Source organism: Rosa chinensis, chromosome 1 (assembly GCF_002994745.2).
Source record: "Rosa chinensis cultivar Old Blush chromosome 1, RchiOBHm-V2, whole genome shotgun sequence".
Lineage (NCBI taxonomy): Eukaryota > Viridiplantae > Streptophyta > Magnoliopsida > Rosales > Rosaceae > Rosa > Rosa chinensis.
In genome coordinates, this window is record NC_037088.1 from 12568732 (window position 1) to 12584707 (window position 15976).

A 15976-nucleotide genomic window follows, 5' to 3' on the forward strand; every position below is an offset into this window, starting at 1 on the left:
GCAGGAGCAGCGCACGGTATGGCTAGTAATGGATAGGAGCTTGCGGCAGTTTTTGGTGAAAGAAATTTCGGGTGTTAGGGTTTTTTCCTAGCTAGGGCTTGGGTTAGATTATCATGCTGATAACGTGTTGTAGAGAATTGGAAAAATGTATTGTATTCATCTCACCATGAGGTTTATATAGGGTTACATCATGTATATAAAAGGCAATACATAATAGCTATACTAATCAATCGCACATTACAAGTATGTCAATCGCATACATTACGAGTCTGTCAATCGCATACATTAAGCAATACCTATTCCATGAATAGTCATTATCATTCACAATAGTAGCCAATTAACTGCAATTACTTCATTTTGGAAATCGGATATCTGGTAACCTTTGCGTTCTCTTGTACAACAAGGTCTAAGTTGGGCTTGTTGGAAACAGTTACAAAGAAGATATTGTTCTTGAATTTATCTCTGACTTCTCCATCTTGACAAAACTTTGTTGCCAGTGTAGTTTTCCCACTTCCTCCAGGAGCAGTTAGTACAAGCATTGATATCTCATATTTGAAAAGCTTCATCTTCAATTCCTTCAAAGGCCTATCCATTAGCTACAGGATAATATCATACTCTTGTAGTTCATTAGCTACATTGGAGGGTATTTCCAATAGCTAATGCAGACAAATATTGTACACTTCCATGGGCTACTTCAATGTTTGTATCATACCTGCTTACTCTACTATCCCCAAGGTAGACCCTTCTCAGTGACGTTGGCAGGTTGGAGTCTATGGATAAGGAGTCTGTGTTGTTTGATCAGAAGAGTAATAATCCTGGTCAGCAGTGCTTGTATTCAACAACTTTGTGACAGACGAGTCATAGTTCGCAAGCGAAGATTGCAAATCATTGCATTCAATATTATGTAAAGCATCTCCATATATTGTGTACATCATTGACTGCAGAGTAGAATCTTGTGGCTGGAATGAATAAACTGCTGGTTCCAGATTTTCTTTGGATTGAGGATGATGCACCTGGATTAAGAATAAAAACTAAATAAGCATTGAGTTTGGTGCTTGAACATACTTGTTTTGAGACAAAATTCATATAGCAATATAGCATACCATTCTCACCTGTGGAAACACATCACACACTGTCACATCTTCATCACAGGTCGAAACTTCATTCCCGTCTAGAAGACAAGAATCACCATCTCCAAATGGTGATTGCAATTCACTACAATCATCATTAGTGCTATTGGTTTGCAGAACAGCTTCCAGCTCGTGGGATGCCCGTGACCGCAGTGCTGAAGAGCAGCGGTCATCCTGAGGCTGAGGTTGGTGGAATAGCAACTCCTCTCTTCCGTGTGCCTGAGTATAAAATCAGGATTCAAAACTATAAGCAAGCAAGACCATAATTTGTTATACTTCTCGTGCTCCATATCAAGACAAAGAACATGTTCGTTCTTACCTCTTGATTCATTTCATCAGCAGCTTGATTTTTGCAATTAGACACACTCGCGCTACCGGGTTCTCCTTCATTACTGACCGACGAATCCTTCTTGTCTGATTTAACCTTCAAGTGATAGAAAACAAAGTCGCCCTGCGTAAATTTGGGGTGAGGTCATGGTTATTAAATATGAATCTCTATTATAGTATGCAACAACCAAGAATTGAAAATCATTATTGAGGACACACGTCAATCCACTAAAGTCTATCACATACTAAATCCTCAATCCACTAAACACAACACAATCACAGAAAACTGAAAGGGACTCAGAGACCGACCTGGGCCTAATTAATATATTCGGGGGCCCACAAATCTGTGAATTTTCTTCATTCTAGGAGTTTGCATGGAAACTTCCTGTGAAGCTTCATGTACATGATCAATTAATGTTTTATAGCTCCTTGAAAATTAAACACTAATATAAAACTTGAGCTTTTAAGTTTCCTCGTATTAAAAATTTGTTTGGATTTTATTCAAAGAAAGAAAGAAAAATTCTTTGGTTGAGGTCCTAAATTGGAAAAAAAAAATGATTTACGTACAAATTTGAATTGCATATTTTCAACATATATATATAACAACTTAAAGTTGTTCGACGTTAATGGCTAGTAGTACATACTACAAAGAAATTAAATTGGGATGCATCAATATTTACCTTGAGCAATTTGCAGTTATCAGGCAAACGATACTCATTCATGACCCAATCAGTCTTGGTTCCTCTTGGTGCTCTCCCTTTGTAGAAAACCAGAGTCTTCCTCAACCCGATAATCCTCTTCGGATCAGATAAGCTCACAATTTTGCGGTCGGAACCAGTCGCTTTCCAAAACCCAGTTTCAGTGGTTCTGTTAGGCCTTCCTCCACTCCCATGGTTCCTGTCCCTGGGCACAAAAAAGTACCACTCCCTTTCTCCAAACTTTGACAATCCTATAACACCAACCAAACAACACCCATATATTAATCACTGCACCATTACCATTCACCAAAATATACAAGTAATTAGGTTTAGAGAATAATTAGTATGAGGGAAAATGTGTGTATGAGTACCAGGCAAGTCCCAAGGATCATGACGGTAGATGTTCAGAAACTCGATTATATCGAAGCGCAATCGCTTTCCGAACACCACGCTCTTGAGGTAGAACTCGAGAAGCTCTTCCTCTGTGGGATGGAATCGGAATCCCGGAAGTTTGAGTTCTGCCGGTGGTGTCATTTCAGATGCCATTGAAGGCTTGCTTAGTGCTCAGTAGTGAAGCGAGCTGAGCTAGCTAGTTTATGACTGTGAAAGAAATGAAGGAAAGCACGCACAATGTGTTTGGTTTGATTTTGGTGCACATTATTATCACAGAATATTTATAGAAGCCCAGGATTTTGTATGTTGGTGAGGGTTTGATGGAGAAGGGGGCTTGGGTGGGACCACTAGACCGAGTCTCCAATCAATAGTCAATACAAAATTGGAGTTATATGCGGACCGGGACCCACGCGGTTTCGATATAGAAAGTCCTAGTGACATGGACAGGGACAGTTTTGGCAATTTTCTTTTACTTGACTACTAAATTCTTTTGTTGCGGCTTGGACTTTTACCTGGAAATTTTGCAGGGACAATATTCGACATGCACAGAATATTGCGATCGCATGTCTGGATTTATTCTGTTCCTTTTTCGGCTTTCACAGTCTTGTGTCAGGATTTATTAGGTTTTGGTTAGGGAGGTTGTACGTATTAAGCCTTTGTTAAGGTATAAGGGCCTCCATGCATCCGTCTCTTCTCTCTATCTCTCTCACTGTATGTCTCTTTCTGTGTTTTAATTTGTTTCTCTCTACGTGCGTTTAGTTATATGTACGTTTTGGATTTTTAACTTGGCTCATTACCATCGTCTTTGATAAATTGTCATTTAAACAGTCAGTATCTTGTATTTTTAATCTCCAAATGGGCCATGTTACAGATTGTTAGAATTGAAGATTTAAGTTTTGCGTAGTTATCAGTTAGGCCAGTCATGATTGCTAAAAGAGTCTTGAGCACAGTGGATCGAAGCAAAGAGGGTTGTCTCCATGAGGAGGTGGATAAGATAACCGAAAGGGATTTTGCAACGAACTTGAACTGAATTTTCAAGCAAATTTCTGCAATTAATGTTGACTTAAGAAGAATTTGGTAGTTCTACTTGTTACATAAGTAATCCCCAGCTCTCTTTTGACTTTGGCTCCCAACTTTTTGAAAGTTCATATATAATGTTTTACAATAGCAATTAACATAATGCAAAATCTCTCTTTCTACATACACAGAATATTGCTAGCTGGAATTATTCTCTTCCTTTTTCGGCTTTCACACTCGTGTCATGATTTATTAGGTTTTCGTTAGGGAGGGTGTACGTATAAAGCCTTTGTTTGTTTTTCAAAAAATTTTCTAGAATGGTACAAAAACTAGAAACCCGGCAAACTCTGAAGCAAGTTGTAGCACCCATTCCTTATTTTCACCTTTTCTTCTATGTGTTATGTTTCCCAAAATTATGATAAATGTTACTTTTTGGATAGATGCCCAATTGTTCAAATATGAGATCTTATAAGACATTTTTTAATTTTCAAATTTTAGGTGTGGGGTGAAAATTTTTGAGAATAATTTTTTTTTAGGAGAAACGAAAACACTTTTATTAATCGGACCCAAGTACAAGCAGTAGTAACCGTTACAAGAAGCCAGCCACGAACTGGAAACAAACTTCTAAAAAGTAACACACTCCAACTTCAAGAGCCCTACATATACAGAACAAAAGTGGGTATGCTAAGCCGACTACGACCATACTCAAAAAGCACACCCCACCAGTTCCGCATACGAAAACTAAAAAACAAAAAAACAAAAAAACAAAAACCTGCACCCAAGGTGTTAGACGTGGCCTGTCACTTCCAAGCCCAACAACAAAGGGGAAAAGAAAATAAAAATTCAAATAAAAATAGAATGGGTTAGGCCCACATTCAGACCCCAACAAACCCTAGACCTGAATCAAACCCTAGCCATCCTAGAAGCAGATAGCTCCCAGCCGCTGGCACATCATCTTCACCATGGCAAAACAGCACGGCCACCACCTCCAGGGTCGCACCTAGGAGTGGGAGCTGTTTTTAATTCATAGTTTTTTTATAAAAAAAAATAAAAAAAAAAAAAAAAAAGAAGGTTCTCGCAAGATCTAATATGTACAAGGCATGATGTTTATCCACAAAAGTACATATCTTCTAAAGAAAAAAGACTGATGGGTTTGTTATAAAATTAATAACCCAGGCATGGATAAAACTCTTCTTGCATGCATGTTGTCAACGTCAAATTCAAACTTGGAGTCATTCAAAATTTCAAAAGGTGTTGATTTATCTAGATCATGGTCAGCCCACCTCTTGGAATTAATATTCAAATTCAAGGTGAGAAGTATGGTGGCTTAGAACTCATCCACGTTGCAATGATAAGGAGATAAGAAGCTACCTAGCTCAACTTCAAGATAGACGGTTGCTCAAGATTGGAGATTTAAAATTTGAACAATTTAAATTCAAAGTTGAAGATATGGCTTATCCTAGCTGATCTTGATTGCCTATGTATGGAGCGCCTTCAGATACACCGGGGGGCAGCAGAAAAGGCTAGAGAACATCAGCAATAGATGAGGTGGCACCAGAGGGAGGAAAGCAGAAAGACTAGAGAGCAAAAAAAAAAAAAATAAGAGGTCTGCAACATTAAAGAGCAAAAGCCTGCAACACTAGGCACTCAAGAGAGAGTTCACAAAATGCCGAAGCTCTATAGCACTTCATCCTTAAGAGCTTTCCAAAAGAAGCCAGACGGAGAACCACGTTGCTGTAGAAGAAGCTTCGTAAATCACAAGTATATAATTAAAGTTATCACCTGAAATTACTGATCGAGTTTTCTCTTTCATGGTGCAGACTTTACAAAGGTGTTTCTTTAACGTCGTCACAAATACAACAATTCGTGAGGCATTCTCAAAATCTCTCTGGAGCGTTTGTTGTTGCTCTCACCCTCATAATCTCCTACTGGTGACCAAGGTAATTACCACATCAGCAACAATGGAGGAGTTAAGCTGCTGCCCATAGTAGTCCTTCTGGCCTATGTCAAAGCCACAATGCCATTCTTGCCTCACTTTGTTCCTTCGATATCTATATGGCGGTGCGTCCTGCATATAGGCGGCGAAAACAAAGTGAGTCAAGACAGACATGGTTGTGTCATTCTTCCAAGCACGTCAAATCATATGAGCAACATGGTGGTCTGCAAGCTCAGAGGTCTAATGATTCATGATCAGCCACAAGATGAATGTCGCTGCAACAAATTTGGTGTGGCTCTATATCAAAATCTCGTTTTCGACGCCCTCTGATATCGATGAGCTGTAAACCTGCTTGCAATTGATGGCTCCCTTTTAGTTCTTCAGACATCGGGTGTGATCATTATGCAAGATTGGCTTGGATGATCATGAACGTGTCTCTCTGAACAACCGATCATAATCATTATGCAAGAATGACTTGGATGATTATAATCGGGCTCTGCAAATAAGAAGTCAATACATGCTGCCCAAAGACACACCATAAGTTGTCATCTTCTATGTTTTGGTGAAACCGTGAAGCCAGCTAAGAAGTACAAAGCCATCTTTTGTATCAATGAGTGAGAGGCCTACAAATGAAAAATAAACTATTGCATTAGTGTCATCAAAAGAAGCAGAAGAAACTACATGGCTCTATGGCAACCGCTCTCTTAACAGCAAAGCTCCACCGCTCCACTACCTAAATGATGGGATACGGACTCTTAATACCGAAGCTCCACCGCTCCACCAAGAAATAAGGATGAATTCTTTAGCTAAAGTGGAAACAAATTGAAGAAGGGAGGATGCAAATTAGAGACAAACTCCACCGCTTCAAAACATGTGTCAAATATGAATTAATGGGAATTATGAATCCCATATAAAATAGGCCACTTGAATTACAGTTTTGGTCTTCATTTGAGCACGACAACAAGTCTGAAGCCATATACATGTATATTTAAGTTTGCTGGGCAATTGACACCAAAAGAAAAAATGGAGATAAAGGACAAAAATAAACAAATCAATGGATTGTTGATTGAATAAATATATCTATTATTTAAGAGTTTCCCATGAAAACTTAACGTGGCCAGATAAAAAGGAGCGGAATGTCAATCTTCGGGCTCCAATCTCAAAGCTCGTCTTGATGGGTGTCCAAATTAAATATTCATCGTTAAGTGATACAAGTTTGACTCCAAAATGCCGAACGCTTCACCAAATTAAACTGGGTGTCTACTTGAAATGAAATGAATCACTGGGCCTCCCACAAAAAATGGAAGCAAGCCCGTCGATAGAGGTCTACTCCAAATCTCTAATCACAAAGCTCGGCATGACAAGGTGCCCAAATCAAATCACCAGACGCTACCAAATTTGGCCATATTTTCGAATCCGATCGCGATCGAATTGGTCAACCGTCGTCACTTGTATGTTTTCTTGGTTGACCAAAGGCATGACGACAGCGAAATTTGCTTATTTTTTCACATCACGTCTGTAAATATTTCATCGATGGATGTGCGTGGACATAAGATAAAAATTTCAATTTTAATTACAAAGATGTTGGCCTAAATTAATTTGCCTCCTAAAGTTGTATGACTTGTATATTGCATTTAGATTGTTGAGGTTCATTCTAAAGCAACTATGAAATGGAAAATGAATTTAGAGAAATCAACCGCTCGATTGAGAGATTGTAATGTTTTAAGGTGATTGTAAAAATTTCAGCTAATTTGATTCTTGTTTCGAATTCGATCAACTAGGTCAAATTTAGTTACTCTTATAAACCTATATCTATATATCATACGCTCCAAAGAGCAACCCCTATCAATTCAAAGAAAATGGAAAAATGGACCGTTGGATGACATTATTACAATAAATTATGAGTGTGGTAAAAAATTTAGCCAATTTCACCATACTTTCGAATCCGATCGAATTGGTCAACCGTTGTCACTTGTATGTCTTCTTAGTTGACTGATGGCATGACGACAGCGAAACATGCTTATTTTTTCACACCACATTTGTAAATATTCCATCGATGGATGTTCGTGGACATAAGATAATAAAACAAAAAAATTAATTACAAACACATTGGCCTATACCAATTTTCCTTCTAAAGTTGTATGACTTATACATTGCATTTAAATTGTTGAGGTTCATTCTAAAGCAACTATGAAGTGGAAAATGAATTCGGAAAAACCAACCGCTCGATGGAGAAATTGTAATGTTTTATGGTGGTTGTAGAAAATCCAGCCAATTTGGTTCTCGTTTCGAATTCGATCAACTAGGTCAAACTTAGTTACTCTTATAAACCTATATTTATATATCATACACTCCAAAGGGCAACCTCTATCAATTCAAATAAAATGGAAAAACCGACCGTTGGATGAGATTATAATAATAAATTATGAGTGTGGTAAAAAATTTAACTAATTTCACCATATTTTCGAATCCAATCGAATCGGTCAACCGTAGTCATGACATGTAGAATACTAGAATATATATATATATATATATATGCATATATTCTATATAGAAGTATAAGAACTTCCAATCCATAAACCAAATTACAACAAATTCACACTCACACAAAGACACACACACACACATATATATATAAACATGTCTAAAAGTCCTGGATCTTCAATAATGATGATGTGGCATACTGAAGATTTCCAAATATATGTGCTGGGCCTTCTAGATGGGGCTTTCCATGCATATTGTAAAAAATATTGTAGATTCCAGTACAAGCTGAACTTTCTTCACTTAAATTGCCATAACTCCTTCTAGAAAAGTCAGAATCGCAAACCGTAAAATTCTTCAGAAACTAGACACATGGGGCTTTCCGTGCATATAGGGTAAATCTCCTAATTCCATCCGAGAAGTTCCCAGTAATTCAGCGAAGTTAGGTTCTAGACATGAACTTGTAAATGATGTTGCAGATTCCCGTCCAAGCTAAACTACCTTCACTTAAATTGCCATAACTCTTTCTAGAAAAGTCAGAATTGCAAACCGTAAAATTCCTCAGAAACTAAACACATGGGGATTTCCGTGCATATAGGGTACAACTCCTAATTCCATCCGAGCAGTTCCCAGTAATTCAGCGAATTTAGGTTCTAGACATGAACTTGTAAAAGATATTGCAGATTCCAGTCCAAGCTGAACTGCCTTCACTTAAATTTCCATAACTCCTTCTAGAAAAGTCGGAATCACAAACCGTAAAATTCCTCAGAAACTAGACACATGGGCCTTTCCGTGCATATAGTGTACAGCTCCTAATTCCATCCGACCAGTTCCCAGTAATTTAGCGTAGTTAGGTGTTCTGCACAACAGTTTCTGTGTTAGTTAGCTTAGCTTAGCTTCTTTTCTTCTTTCTTTGAAACACACCTACAAAGACACTAAACTAACGTAAATGAACCATAAATAAGGAGAACTAAACATATATACCAAGAGAAAGAGGCATAGAAATATAAGAATTAAGAAAATATGAGCACATCAACATATATATATATATATATATATATAAAATAGTTTACGGGCTTTTACGGGCCGGGCCTAGCGGGCTTTTTGATGGGTCGGGCCGGGCTTTTGGCCCTTCAGGTCAGCGGGCCTCCATCGGCCCACTTGATCTGCGGGCTTTTTGGTTTGATCTCGCAAAGGATAAGTAGGCAATCTAGAACTAAATTTATCTAGATGCAACAACGTTCTAGGGTTTGGTGGGATGAGGGCAGGCCCGTAAAAGCCCGTAAACTATTATATATTATATATATATATATATATATATATATATGCTTTTACTGGCCGGGCCTAGCGGATTTTTGGCTGGCCGGGCTTTTGGCCCTTCCGGTCGGCGGGCCTCCATCGGCCTACTTGATCCGCGGGCTTTCTGGTTTGATCCCGCAAAGGATAAGTAGGCAACCTAGAATCAAATTTATCTAGATGCAACAACGTTCTAGGGTTTAGGGCTTGGTGGGCCGAGGGCCGGCCAGTAAAAGCCCGTAAACTATTATATATATATATATATATATATATATATGCTTTTACGGGCCGGGCCTAGCGGGCTTTTGGCGGGCAGGGCTTTTGAGGGCTTTTTGACGGGCTGGCTCTCGGTCTACCAAGGCAGGCTTTTGCGGGCTTTTTGACAAGCCAGGCCGGGCTTTTGGCCCTTCGGGTCGGCGGGCCTCCATCGGCCCACTTGATCCGCGGGCTTTTTGGTTTGATCCCGCAAAGGATAAGTAGGCAATCTAGAACCAAATTTATCTAGATGCAACAACGTTCTAAACACAGAACCGAATCCTTGGTCCACTTCAACCAAATTTGTCCCAAACAGTATTCTCATTCCAAAATCAAAGCCCTCCAATGAGTCATTCACTCATTGAAACTCTTGAACTACGAGTGGCTTGATCCCTCTCCAAGGGTACGTAGGCAACCCAGTCAAATATCCGTGTGTAGCCGCAAAAACAAACAAATTAACATACATCCCATTAATTGGTTTATTCATAAATGGAATCAAAGGGTGTTTCCCTATAACAAGAGATTGTAATTAAGAGACACATTCTGTCTTGAATGGGTCGAACCCAAAATAATAAAAACTCTATTCTTTTAATGAATACGAGTGAAATTATGTTGGGTGACATTTTTGCTCACTGTGTGCATGCAACTTTTACTCAACAGGATTAAAGCCATAGACAAGGGGAAAGACCTTGCCTCACCGTGACCCATGGGGAAAGATAAAGCCTTGCTATCACCATCACCAACCTTACCGCCGCCCTCATCTCTGCCACCAGTAGCGCCGCCGGAATCCACTATGCCTCCGCCTCCCGAGTCAAAAAGCCAAGGCCAAAACACCAAGCTTTGCATAGCGACCAACCAGAGAGAAACAATCTTAGCTTTGAAGCAGTTCAGGACCACCGCCATCAATGCCGTCAAGACGTGCCAAAGAAACACCGGTGCCTCCATAACCGATTGATGCGGATCATCATCACGGGTCGCCCAAACAACAGTGACCTTTAGAATCCCCATATTGAAAGTTAGGAATTAAGGATCAGAACAAGAAATGGATGGAGAAGCATAAGATAGGGAGATGGGAGAGTGATCGAAGAGATCGATAAGAAAACATAAGTATGGCCTTGCGGCTACTAAAGAAAAACGAGAGAGAAAACGCCCTCGACTAGATATTTCCACCTTAACAGAATATCTCCTCCTAGACAAGAAATCTTCTTATTGAATTACTACTTACTAAAATTACTCTCAACCGCAAAACTTTCATTTCCGCTCCTATCAGAAGAAGTGGGTAAGAAATCTTCTATAAAAATTTTTCTGCACCAACATTAGGATAACAATATACTAGTGCATTGATATATAAATTTATGGGGAAATTACTAGTCCCCTTTGTACTTTTTGGGATTCGACAGTTCAGTCTCTGCTATTCCAATTTTAACAGACAACTCCTCACACATTCAAATTTCACACAATTTGGTCTAAAATGACCATTTTACCCCTCACTTTTTTTTTATATATATATCTAATACACACACACACACATATATACATATATCTATACATACATACATACATACATACATATATATATATATATATATCTACATATACATACACACACACACATATGTATAAAATTATACATATATTTATATATCTACATATACATATACATACATACATACCTATATATATATCTACATATACATATATCTAATGTGTATGTATATATGTATATATATATATGTATATGTACACACACACATATAAATATATATAAAAAGAGAGAGAGGAATAAAAATATACACACACACATATACATATATATACATACATACATATATACTCTCACACACACACACAGATATATATATATATATATATATATAGAGAGAGAGAGAGAGAGAGAGAGAGAGAGAGAGAGAGAGAGAGAGAGAGAGAGAGAGAGAGAGAGAGAGAGAGAGAGAGAAGAATAAAAAATACACACACACACACACATATATATATACACACATACATATAAAAAAGAGAGAGAGAGAGAGAAGAATAATAAAAAAAAAAGAATAAGTGAGGGGTAAAATGGTCATTTTGGATCAAATTGTGTGAAATTTGAATGTTTGGGGAGTTAATAGTTAGAATTGGAATAGCAGAGACTGAACTGTCGAATCCCAAAAAGTTCAGGGAGGGACCAATAATTTTTCCGAAATTTATTAATAGTTGACAAACAATATCATGTGACACGGGGTTATACAAGATCTGCTCATTATTACATTATTACGAAAAATCCTTAGACCTATGTATGCAATAACCCAATATTTGGTTAACTCGGCCAGAAAAAAAGGAAATGGGAAAATTAATGGGCCTAGAAACTTGGGCAAGATGTTTTAGCCGAAAACCCAAATAGAGAGACGAAGCTGAAAAAAAGGGTATATCAATCTCTGTGAATAGGCCAAGTAATCTTCTATCTTGGCTTCTTCTTCATTTTCATTTTGACAATTCAACCAAGATTGAAACTTTTTTTTCTCTTTTTCCTCCCTTTTGTTTTGTTTTGTTGGGCACTGTCAGATTATAAGGATTGTTTTGATTCTGCACAAGAAGAAAGCTTATACCCATTTGCTCTGTAATGTGATTGACTAGCAAGCTCCCGCCTTTCAGGTACTGAAATCAGTTTTGCTTATTGCTTTCACAGATTTTTGCTTCTGGGGTTTTGAGTAATGGTGATTTGTTGACACAAATATGCAAGGATTATTGTGAAAGTCAGCTTTGGGGTTTCTTCTATGCTTGTTTCCATTCTAATCCTTTTACAGGTCAGGAGATGTTCTTCTGTGATTTTGACCATTGATTTATTCGTATGATCCTCCAACACTGGCATTCAAAGGTTAGATGATAAAGTATTTTACAGTTTTCAATTTCAATATTTATGTCACTATTTGTCCTCCTTCCTAAGAATTAGAGGCATGTATATAATGTGAGTTCAAACAGAAACAGGGAAAAATATATACAAAATTCCATTGAACGTTAAAGCTTCACAACGAACAGCATCTACAAGAATTATAGGGTAATAGTGTAATACAAACAAGAGCGATCTAATGCGTGATACAATATTTGGTTTTAGGCATGAGGTGTTCAGACCTAGTCTGAAGGCCTCTCTATGACCTTTAATTGTATTCATACATCTTGGAAATGACTGTAACCAGACAGAATACTGCTGTCTGATTATTACTAATATGTCTTTGAGACTCCAGCAACCATGTAACACCGCTTCCTGACTAGTGACTATGCAAAAGTTGCGTTGCCCATAGTGGCCTTTTAGGCTAGAACTATGACTTGGGTAGAAAGATATGCTTTACGGATTTAAAGGAGATGCATCCTGAAAAAAAGAATCTTTTATATTGCTGCCAGCTTTGAACTGTTGTCTGCTTCCAGGACTTTCAGTTTCTTCTGGGGCAGATAAACAGCAGTACAATGCCCCTGCAGCTTCACTGCCTATAAACAGAAACCACATTTAGTTAAGGATGTAGCAAATATCCTTTCCAGTTATTAATGCAAGAAAGAAATTATTTAGTGTTATCAGATTGTTTATCTCACCTTGGCTTGTGATGCGGCTCTGCAGTCGGATTCTTCCAGGAGCACCTCCCTTGTTTGACTCAATGACTAGATATTGGATGATATTGATATTTTGCGTATGTCCTTTGATCTTAAGGACACACTAATTGCCGACTATTTGTTTGAGGAAAAACTATCGGTGATTGATTCACTATTGGGGATCTGAAGAAATGGATGTGGATAGTTATGTCCTTTGATTTTAGGACATTTGAAAACTATGGATATGAGAAACAAATATCCGTACTCTGGTTGACACGATGTATTGGTACTGAGGACACGATGTATGGATATGAGAAACAAATATCGGTACTCTGGATATGATTAGAGGAAGGAATATTGGTACTTATATTGACAAGATGATCTGAGGAATGAATATAGGTAGTAATGTTGACAGAGGAAGCTCCACCTCCAAGGAACTGCTTATGAGAAGAGACACCTTTATTCGCCTGGACTCGTCACAATAAGAGGAGGGTAGAGTTCCGGATGACATTTGAACCATATGCATTCGCCGGTCTCACTTTCAACCAAAAGTTCACTGGGGGACGCTGTGACACCAGCAATGCCTCCCACACTCCCAAAAGAAAAAGAAAAGAGAAACAGGTATAGACTAGTTGCAGCTGTCTTGAGTTGTAATTGAATGCCAAAACAATTAAGAAGTTTCCAAAGCCTCCAGACAAGAAATGCAGAAAATCTGCGATTGTATGCCAATCAACACAGCTGAGCATTTCATATAACCTGGAGATCTTTGAATCATTTGTAGGAGAATATCACCGACTGTAATAATGTAAGTTAGAGACACATTATTACTGAGGCCTCCTATGATATTCTCCTATAAATAAAGGTTGATCAGCTACGCTGGAGCGTTGCTCCAATGGCTAATGCAGAATAATCGTTTACCGATCCATGTACTACTTCGGTGTTTCTGTCACTGGTTACTCCTCTACCTCCATCAATAACTGTATGTAGGAACTGTGCGAGAGAATAGTCAATACCTTCGTATGAAGATAGTAAATCATCCAACTCAATGAAATTATTGTCATGGGAAAAATCTCTCGGTCCTCCGTTTATTGATGGTAATGTATAATTGTAATTGTTTGGCAGAAATGAATCAAATTCTGATCCCAGATTTGCTCCTAGTTGAGAATATCCCTGAATTAACAAATGGAGAAAGAGTTAAGTTTGGATTCACTTCTTTTGTTGCAGCATATTTAGAAGTTCAAATAAAAAGTTGTTAAAAGAGCATGCTTAGTCTCACCTCTGGAATCATATTTGCGGCTTGATTTTCAGAACTAGATGCGATGTTGCTAACTAATTCGTCGTTATCATTGGTTGAGATATTATTCTTCTTCGTAAGAGAAGGGTCATTATGCTCAAATGGATATGTCCTCTTACGACATTCATCATTATGGATATTGGTGGTATGCATCGGTGACTGATGCAGTTGAGGTGGTGCAGGCGGATGAAAGAGTGAATCCAGATTTTCTGGGTCATCTAGTAGCTGTTTCATCACAAACAAGAAAGTGTGAGGTAACATTTTCATTATACTTTTGTGCTCCATATTGAAAATTTCATAGAAGAAATCAAAATGCAAGTTTGTTCTGACCTCTTCAATCATATCAGATGAATTGCTTCTATCAGGTTGGCCTTCAACATCAGTTGAAGGATCCTTCTTATCTATACGACAAGGATCAGTTTGCCTGCCTTGGACTTCGAATTCATGCGGATTGCCAATGGGAATCTGAAGAGTGTCTCTCAGCTCCTTTAAAGTCAGGTACTCCTCTTCTTCTGTAATCATAGCACCACCAGTTTCAGCTTCATCATCATTTCCACTGGGAATTGGAACAACATTAACCAGCTCTTTCGATGCCCAATTTTCTTCAGCTTGATTTTCAACATTGGAGGCCATACTGCGGCTACTGCTACCTCGATCACAGAATGGAGCATCCTTATCATGATCAAAGTTGTCTGATTTGTACTTCAAGCAGCAAACAACAAAGTCCCCTATCTGCTTAGGAGGATCAGAATGTGCCTGAATGAGATAATACTCATGAATAACCCAGCTGGTCTTCTGGGATTTCGGTACTCCACGTTTGTAGAAGGTCAGGGTCCTCTTTCTCCCAATCACAGCTTTGGAGCCGGGGGCCTTGATTGCACGGTCCTTCCCTGTGATCTTCCAAAACCCTTCCCCTGTAGTCCTGTTGGAGCGAGTGCTGTTATTGTACTTGTAATCACGCGGAGTGAAGAAGTACCACTTTCCCTGATTGTCCCAAGACACTTCCCTTGCAACCCAAAAGAAGAAGAAAAAGAAAAATTTCCTGCCCAGACTTTCCGCCCTTGTGAACGCCAGTTCTGCAAAAATGCAACACAATACACATGAATTTCCTTATCATGATCATTAATAGCTGAAATTGATGGTGTTCTGGTTCCGGAGATGGTTTACCTGGCAACTCGCGAGGCTCGTGCTTGCACACATCGATTTCAGGGATGATGGTAGTGATCTGGGAGTCCTTGCACTTATTCTTCTCCTCCAAGTAGTGACTAAGCAGCTCCTCGTCGGAGGGATGGAATCGGTATCCCTTCGGAACTGTGAAGCCGCCGCAGCACATCTCTTCCACTTTGAATAGCTGATTTTGATCAGTTTTGTTTTTGCTCTGAAGTGCAGAGGAAAGAGTGAGGTTGTATATATAATGTCAAGTGCTCTTTGAGCTGAAAGTCCTGAGCTTCGGAAGCAAGTTCAACTGTATGGAATGACATGAGTCATGAGTGGGACCCCACCAGTGACGAGTAACGACCAAACACGCGTTAATTTTGACATGTTCTTTGTCCTTTTTGAGGGAATCTCATTTATC

General features: G+C 38.7%; 2 protein-coding genes and 1 long non-coding RNA gene across 5 annotated transcripts; 1 reads left to right on the forward strand and 2 right to left on the reverse strand.

Moving 5' to 3' along the window:
* Window positions 1–268: 268 nt before the first annotated feature.
* LOC112193298 (NAC domain-containing protein 6) lies at window positions 269–2806 on the reverse strand. Of its 3 annotated transcripts, XR_005804338.1 has the most exons (6): window positions 2527–2806; window positions 2138–2406; window positions 1450–1581; window positions 1104–1349; window positions 713–1013; window positions 269–575 (listed from the first exon to the last, which is right to left on the reverse strand). XR_005804338.1 is itself a non-coding variant. In XM_024333393.2 (5 exons), exons 1-5 carry the CDS (start codon window positions 2699–2701, stop codon window positions 771–773), a joined length of 1056 nt encoding a protein of 351 aa, XP_024189161.1. In that variant the 5' UTR covers window positions 2702–2806; the 3' UTR covers window positions 269–770. The 3 variants fall into 3 exon arrangements, 2 of the variants coding, with proteins under 2 accessions (XP_024189161.1, XP_024189148.1); XM_024333393.2 differs by having other exon boundaries at window positions 269–1013; window positions 1113–1349; XM_024333380.2 differs by having other exon boundaries at window positions 269–1013.
* Window positions 2807–11955: 9149 nt separating this feature from the next.
* Window positions 11956–14877, forward strand: LOC112192267. Its single transcript, XR_002933471.2, has 4 exons — window positions 11956–12176; window positions 12329–12399; window positions 13135–14654; window positions 14748–14877. It is a non-coding gene; the product is annotated as an uncharacterized LOC112192267 (long non-coding RNA).
* LOC112192246 (NAC domain-containing protein 74) lies at window positions 12519–15760 on the reverse strand. The gene is made up of 5 exons (XM_040515810.1): window positions 15568–15760; window positions 14731–15476; window positions 14383–14625; window positions 13110–14276; window positions 12519–13007 (listed from the first exon to the last, which is right to left on the reverse strand). The coding sequence occupies exons 1-4, from the start codon at window positions 15731–15733 to the stop codon at window positions 13974–13976; spliced, it is 1458 nt and encodes a 485-aa protein (XP_040371744.1). The 5' UTR covers window positions 15734–15760; the 3' UTR covers window positions 12519–13007; window positions 13110–13973.
* Window positions 15761–15976: the final 216 nt, after the last annotated feature.

Excerpts from the sequence above, each read along its gene's own strand:
- LOC112193298 (XM_024333380.2), bottom strand. The coding sequence starts at position 2,701 with ATGGCATCTGAAATGACACCACCGGCAGAACTCAAACTTCCGGGATTC. Across the intron at positions 2,407-2,526 it reads TGATCCTTGGGACTTGCCTG|GATTGTCAAAGTTTGGAGAA; the intron begins GTACTCATACAC and ends TTGGTGTTATAG. Across the intron at positions 1,350-1,449 it reads CTGATGAAATGAATCAAGAG|GCACACGGAAGAGAGGAGTT; the intron begins GTAAGAACGAAC and ends TTTTATACTCAG.
- LOC112192246 (XM_040515810.1), bottom strand. The coding sequence starts at position 15,733 with ATGTGCTGCGGCGGCTTCACAGTTCCGAAGGGATACCGATTCCATCCC. Across the intron at positions 15,477-15,567 it reads CGAGCCTCGCGAGTTGCCAG|AACTGGCGTTCACAAGGGCG; the intron begins GTAAACCATCTC and ends GCATTTTTGCAG. Across the intron at positions 14,626-14,730 it reads CATCTGATATGATTGAAGAG|CTACTAGATGACCCAGAAAA; the intron begins GTCAGAACAAAC and ends GTGATGAAACAG.